This window comes from Cariama cristata, unplaced genomic scaffold (genome assembly GCF_000690535.1).
Source record: "Cariama cristata isolate BGI_N322 unplaced genomic scaffold, ASM69053v1 scaffold1955, whole genome shotgun sequence".
NCBI lineage: Eukaryota > Metazoa > Chordata > Aves > Cariamiformes > Cariamidae > Cariama > Cariama cristata.
Window position 1 is genome coordinate 138,554 of NW_009615619.1, and position 7,293 is coordinate 145,846.

At 36.9% G+C, this 7,293-nt stretch overlaps 1 protein-coding gene across 4 annotated transcripts; it reads right to left on the reverse strand.

Annotated features, from left to right (window-relative positions):
* Nucleotides 1–1,246: 1,246 nt before the first annotated feature.
* RPS24 (ribosomal protein S24) lies at nucleotides 1,247–6,986 on the reverse strand. Of its 4 annotated transcripts, XM_009699873.1 has the most exons (7): nucleotides 6,924–6,985; nucleotides 6,133–6,342; nucleotides 5,513–5,623; nucleotides 5,388–5,390; nucleotides 4,625–4,642; nucleotides 2,331–2,366; nucleotides 1,247–1,446 (listed from the first exon to the last, which is right to left on the reverse strand). In XM_009699873.1, the coding sequence occupies exons 1-5, from the start codon at nucleotides 6,954–6,956 to the stop codon at nucleotides 4,637–4,639; spliced, it is 363 nt and encodes a 120-aa protein (XP_009698175.1). In that variant the 5' UTR covers nucleotides 6,957–6,985; the 3' UTR covers nucleotides 1,247–1,446; nucleotides 2,331–2,366; nucleotides 4,625–4,636. The 4 variants fall into 4 exon arrangements, with proteins under 4 accessions (XP_009698175.1, XP_009698176.1, XP_009698177.1 ...); XM_009699874.1 differs by lacking the exon at nucleotides 5,388–5,390 and having other exon boundaries at nucleotides 6,924–6,986; XM_009699875.1 differs by lacking the exon at nucleotides 4,625–4,642.
* Nucleotides 6,987–7,293: the final 307 nt, after the last annotated feature.

Consider the following 7,293-nt stretch of genomic DNA (forward strand, 5'->3'; position numbering starts at 1 on the left):
AGATATTACCTTTAAAACAGGTTCAGGTTCTAACTCTAAGCCTTACATGCACATCATTTGCTGCGTATCCCTCACAATCTTTACAGTTGTCAAAAATTTATTGCTACCTACTCAGAATATCTACACACTCAAAGACTTCAGTGCACGTAAGTACACAAATACCCCTCTAGCAATCCTTCAGTATTAAATATACTTACAACCTTTGGGAAGAACATCCAATAGGCACCTATCTTTGAAAGTCTGTCTGCCAAGTAAAAAAGCCTTTCAACTTCTACAGGACTTCAGAATCAAAACTATTATTTTAGAAGCAATTACTGTGTTTCACCATCCCCTTAGCCTAACATCACTAGCTCACCTATGTTTAGAAGAAACTGGAGTACCTATCCTTTCACCAGGGCAATTGCCTACTAATCCCAGTTACTAACCTCAATGAAGACACAAACACTATAGCATGATGTACAGAAAATTTACTGTGCAGCTAAAAGTGTGATGCTGCTGAATGTAGACAACAGCAACCACACTAGTTCAAGACTCAGACTAAGTACTAGAAGAGGCATTAAGCGCTTTATCTATACTTACCGGATCTTATATGGAAGTTACTAGGACAACAGTATCCCCTTCCAACAGCTTTAACAACTCAAACTATACGGTTCATGGCTTTTCCCCCAAACACTAAAAATGCCTTACTGTGTCACAATATGCTGCCTTGTACATAGTATAATTTAGTCAAGTCAGAGCCTTCATCAGCACAGGGGCTAGAGCTACCCAGTTTGTTTCAGTTCTATCTAAAGCATAAAACTTCTATTTTGCTAGCTACTCAGAACACCTGCACCAGAATGCCCACACTTCTAGCACAGAACATGCCTCATCCAGCCACTAATCCAAACAACTCCTTTAACACTAACAGATGAAAACTTAGGGGTGTACTGTACCGTTTGCAGACCAGAGATAGACCCCAGAGCCTGTCCTGACAACTTGGGAACAAAGGACAAGCCACACTGTGGAAGCATGCAGCTCTGAATACCTCTGTCTACATGTTTTGTTCTTCCCTTCAGCTATATTCTATAGGTCTATATAATACAGACAAACAAGCACATTTTAAAAGGCCTTTCCAAATCACTGTTTGAACACCAGATGACAAAAGCATACCTACCTCCACGAACTAACACTGCCTGCTTGGAATTAGGTTATACTACTACCTGTAGAAAGCTGATTCACTTCAAATCGATACTCAAAACAAGAGTTGTTTAATTATGAAAAGATTTTAATACAGTGAAAACAGTGCACCAATCCTGAATTTCTCAAGCTTTACAAAAGTGTAGCTTTCAAATGAAAACTAAAGGGCAAATCAGCATTTTATTGACATAGTTTATTTGATATTAAAGCCAGATGAGCAGCTTCTTTCCAGAATGGTTCTTTCTACGCTTCTTCATAGAATAATGTAGTCTGTAAAGGAAAAGATAGATCAGTGCCACACGACTAAACCAATTTTTACACTCATACCTTTATAGAGCCTTAAAAAATGGTTCCAAAAAAGTTAGGTGAACCACACGACCCTTCTTTGAAGAAGGTAAGGTTCAAAATTTTACAATACTGTCATGGGAATAACTGAGAGCCTAGATTACAGCATTTTTGTAGAAGTGCTGAACAAACCACAACTGCTTAGCTAGCTTTCTGTTTAAGACATTATATTCACTAAATCAGCTCCCAGACAGTTTAAGTTGCTTTAAACTGAGTCATTCAGACCATCTGTAATAAAATCAGAGCTTTGGTTGTAACAATTACTGCCCACAGAACATCAAACTCACTTATGTTTCTGCAGCAAAGATATAAAAATGTAGTGTAGGACTTGTCTAAAATTATCAGGTTTATTTATAAGGAATTTACTTGAAATAAGTATCTATAAGAAAATAACAGAAATTTGTCCTCAAAATACAATTATACTACTTCAATCTACTTTAGACAATAAAACCCAAGGTGTACTATCCTCTCCTTAGCATACCTACAAAAGGAAAACCTAAGCCTTGTTTACAATAAGACTCAATTTAATCAATAGTTTTAGCAGCAGTAAATCTGAACTGCCTTTTAATTTCACTCTTTATACTAATCAGGTATTTCATATAAGCGGAAGTCACATAAATTATCAACTCAGTAGTTCACACAACAGTGGTTTGTAAATATTGAAGTCCTTCTTAGTCTTAAACTCTTGCACTGGGCTGTATATCAGCACAAGTACCATGGTCCTTCTATCAATCAACATTACACCCATGTCATTGTAATGACTACAGACTACTGAATCTCTACCCCTACAAAGCATTCTGAAGTCATACCTGTTATCCATTTTCCACCTGAAGTATGTTCATTTACTGAAAAAGATAGAAGCATTAATTAATAAAAGAACAGTTTTGTCAAAGTTCTACTACTGAAGAAGGGGGAGCTTTAAGGCTTTTTACTGACACTCACAATATGCTTTTTTCAATTACCACCGTGAAATGTGATAGGAGAACCTCAAAGTTTTGACTACTGTAGAGGTGAAAGACATAGATTTCATACATTCCCTCAAACTCAAAATGTGACCTAACAATAGCTGTTTAGAGCTTAAATAATACCCAGAATGCAACTGCATGTTCAGTTATATCTACAGGCTACAATGGCTTAAAGTGCCTATCCATCCATGCTTCTGTTAGATCAAGTTTTCTTTAAAAAAAAAAAAACACACACACATTTCTGTTTGGAAGGCTTACATGTCAAAGGCTGTCACAACTACAATTGTCACATCAAAAGGCAGGGTGGGTTTGTTGGTTTTTTATTTTTTCATTTCAAGATCCCAGGGTATATGGGTCACCACTCTGAATGCAAACACTAGGTGACCAACATCCACACCTACTTGTTGCAAACTTTTATGTGAGCTCAAACTCTAGAGCTACAGAATGTATTACATAATGCAAATTACTTTAAAATACTTCCCTTGAAACTGCAGTGAAAACAGAAGGGGAATACCGAAGAATTGAGAAGCAAAAGGAAGCACCAAAGAAAACTTATCAGTCAGACATCAGCACAGTTGATGTCAGACTTAAAAGTTCAAGAAAAGCTATTCCAGTGTGATTCACCATTTCAATAGTTTTCATGACTATATGGTACATAACTCTTACAACACTATAGACTTGCCTGAAGATGTCTCAGCATCAAGTGCCTACACATATCTGAGAGAAACAGTTTTCACAGATTGTATAGCTGGACTCCAAAACATATTCCAGAACTCCTATTAAAAATTCCTCCACATGGCTGTGATAAAGGATGATGAACCATGCCACATCGTTATGTTTAAACATGCATTTTTCAAGACAAAGCTTTAAGACACAAGTGTACTCCACAAACTTTTTTCTGTGAGGCAGCACAGAACTCTTCTCAACCAAGTTTTCCAGAAAACACATAAATTAATTTGTCTTTAGTTTAACACAAGGACACAAAGATTAACAATAGTGGTAAACAAATAAAATCTAACCCATGCATACTTATCAACTAAAAAATCATTTTACAGTAAGACATTAAAGAACCTCTAATCAAAACCACAGTTCACCTAGTACTAATATTGCATGCTAGGTTGAGAAGTACTCGATACAGAAGTCACATCTGCTATACAATTATCATAGCATACAATCCTAGTCTTAAATTTCTAAATTGTTTATATGCTTTAAGAGAATTTCTATCAACTGGATAGCTTTAGTAACTCAAATGACAGTCATTTAACCACTTTGCATTAGCACTCAACAACAGCTACCTTGAAGTGCAAAAGTCTTGAAGGGAAGTTCATCCATACCACTGATATCAGTGCAACACTAAATGACACACTTGACATTGACAAGAGGGTGTATGTTAATTGTTACTACTATCCCAAATGCTAATCTGTGCTGTTATATTTTAAACAATTGTAGGATTTCATTATTAGAACAGCATTAAAGCAGAAAGGAAAAAGGCTCCAAATCTTATCTACTAGAGTAGTTCTCTCCTCTAGTAGTTTGCAACAACACTGGTTTATTTCCATCCAGTGATAACAAGAATTTCACTTGTTCATTAAGTAAAGAATCTTATTTCACAGAGATTTCCAATTTCTCCATAATTCCTGTCTTATCTTGAAATGCTGCAGGTCAATAGTTAAACACAGTTTAATGCTGACAACTGTGTCGTTTCCAACCTCTGTCTCAAATGCACTAAGCTGTGATGTGACTTAGTTTTCATGAAAACGCACAACTACTTTCACACAAAGGTCAAGTTACACATGCAATTGCACTGTACTACTTTGAATCAGAACCCGGGGTGTTCTGAACCAATCAATGCTTCAAACCAACCGCATGGAGTTTCTTGGATTTCTTCTCATTAGGAACTCCTTATTTTCCTGTTGTTTCACTGGTTTCAATAAGTCTTGTGTACTATTAGCCAAATTTTATCTCTGAGTCACACACAATAAAGTTGATTATGGAGTTATCTGAAGCCTTAGAGGACAGCAGCAAGTTTAAAGCAAACATGCATGTATGCAAGGCAGTACAGTGCTTCAATTAAAAGGACGGACACATGTTTCAGTGATGTATAATTCAGTCACCACATCCATGCTCGTTTTCAGTACCTGCTAGATACTTCACTTCTGATGGAGAATTCCAAGAAAGTAGAAAAAAAGCAAAAGTGAAGATTACTAAAGTTCAAGATATCAAGGCACTTTAGCAGCTACAGAACTAAGCATCAAAACCCATCACTCTCTCTCCCCTTGTTAAAACACTTGAAAAAACCCGCTTAGCTGCACTGCTTAGTCAGTATTTTTGAGAGGACAAAAAGCTTCTAAGGAAGACAACAGTCTTTACACCCAGGCTATTCCTCAGTTTTGGTGGTTTTTTTTTTTTGTATAGTGACAGAGGAGCTCTGCCTCCCTCCATGTTGCTTGCATCAAGTTCCACCCCCAGCACAGGAAGCCCCCACCATGGGAAAACTCCACTATCTTGAGAATCAGTCACTTAAACCCAGGATAAAGCAGGCATTCTACCTTACTTCTGTTAACACACTGTCCTCACTGCCTGCAACACCACACATCCTTAACCAAATCACCTCTATAAATAACACCATAAGTAACAGTAACTTGGTGGAGTAAGCATTAGATATTGAGGTAGACTGCGTAACAAGTGTTAAGATTATCTAATTCATATATTGCAAGACTGAGTTATGCAATTAGAGCAATACTGTTAGATTTAGGAAAGTTTAACTTTAGTTCAAGTGGTAGGTAAGAAACAATCATTTAAGAAGCATTGTTTCATGTTATATCAGCTAAACTTGCAGCAGTGACGAGCAAAGCTAAGCTACTGAGCTGATAACAAGCTATACAACACCACACAGATTACCTTCTGTTATCCAGTAGAACAGGTAAAAGAAATGGAAGAAAAACAATGTTATTCTGTTGAAAAATTTCTAATCAACATTTCAAAGGCAACATGCTCACTCCAGCTTACAGATATTCTCATCCTACCTTCTTGCCAGCACCAACATTTGCCTTGGCTGTGCCCCTGACTTTCTTCATTCTGTTCTTACGCTCCTTTCGCTGCTTCCTAGAAGTCTTCTTCTTTTCATACAAACCATGCTATTTAAAAAAAAATAAAATAAAACCACAAACAGTTAAAATTGTATTTAACATTGTTTCACTGACAGTAACTCTGAATTCAAGTCCTACTATTTCTGGACTCTTCAAAACTGTTTAAATTTGAAATATTACCTAAATAGCAAGACAAGTTCACTAACTAGTGAATGATTCAACACAGAATATAAACACTAAAGTAGCATATGGATCAGCCCCATCTCTTATGCTTCTTCAAGACTTTTAATAGTAGTTAGTTATCTATTACTGCTAAACATGACTGGTAACATCAGTTTCACCTTCCCAATCCCCCTGTAATATACAACAACAAAAAAAACCAACTTGCCCTATTTTGCAAAGGCAGAACCTAATCTATGCTGTTTCAAGACCTCTTATGTAACTGAGTGCACCAACAGTACTTTCACAAAACTTTAGTTTTCGCACATGTAAATCATGAACCACTAAATACTTCAAATCCATCCTAATTGTTTTCAAGTTACCAGAAAACAACCTACCCTAGCAAGCCTGTGCTTTGGTTCGTTTTTCTTCGCATAATCCAGGGAATCATAGATCATGCCAAAACCTGTTGTCTTGCCACCACCAAAGTGAGTTCTGAAGCCAAAGACGAAAATTACATCAGGGGTTGTCTTGTACATTTTTGCCAGCTTTTCCCTGATTTCTGTTTTGGGGACTGTGGCCTTCCCAGGATGAAGAACATCAATCACCTAAAAAGGAATTTTTACAAGTTGTATAAAAGGTCAATAACCAGTAAAACAGCCAGGTGCTACAATCCCACTATGACCTTAATGCTTAAACTAACCCACCTTAGCAGCAGAAAGTATTATTAGTTAGATACAGAAGCGTTCATAAGCTTCCTGTTTCATAGAATCATTTAAATTGCAAAAGACATTTAAGATCATAAAGTCCAAACCTAAACCTAACACTGCCAAGTCCACCACTAAGCCATGCCCCTAAGCACCACATCTACGCATCTTTTAAATGCCTCCAGGGATGGTGACTCCAACACTTCCCTGAGCTTGTCCAGATGCTTGACAACCCTTTTGGTTTAGAAATTTTTCCTAATATTGAATCCAAACCTCCCCTGGCACAACTTCAAATAACAAAACAGCTCAATACTTCACCATCAAGATTTACCTTCAGCACACATCAATACATTTAAACTTATAAGCTTTTACAGTAAGAAATCTGGAGGTTTTAAGGGCTTCTTACTTATAGTGGCTAAAAAACACTTGCAGTTCAGGACCAACAGACAAATAGTTAAAGGCAATTTTCTGTATTCTTTTACCATCTGCTTGCGCTGAAGAAGCCTGTTCGTCATGAACTTCCTGGTTCTGATAGTCACTGTGTCATTCTGCAAAAGAAGATATAAAGCAAAACAAAACAATAACTACACACTCCACTCAAACTTAACAAATACATAAATAATGCACAGTACAGCAACAGTCAACAGTCTCTCAGATGTTTAAGTGGACTGGCCCTGTACTACAGAAGACACTCCTAAGAAGTACACTGAAAAACTAACAGATTCATCCCCAGTTTCCAAACAACACAGCAACGTACATACCTTTACCATTCTGAAAAGCTGAAGCAGCTTTTAATGAAAAACACGGATTACAATCACTACAGCAATAGAACAGAAGTTTCCTTACCAAGCC

Excerpts from the sequence above, each read along its gene's own strand:
- RPS24 (XM_009699873.1), bottom strand. The coding sequence starts at position 6,956 with ATGACGAACAGGCTTCTTCAGCGCAAGCAGATG. Across the intron at positions 6,343-6,923 it reads TTCTTCAGCGCAAGCAGATG|GTGATTGATGTTCTTCATCC; the intron begins GTAAAAGAATAC and ends ATTCCTTTTTAG. Across the intron at positions 5,624-6,132 it reads CAAAGCACAGGCTTGCTAGG|CATGGTTTGTATGAAAAGAA; the intron begins GTAGGTTGTTTT and ends TTTTTTAAATAG.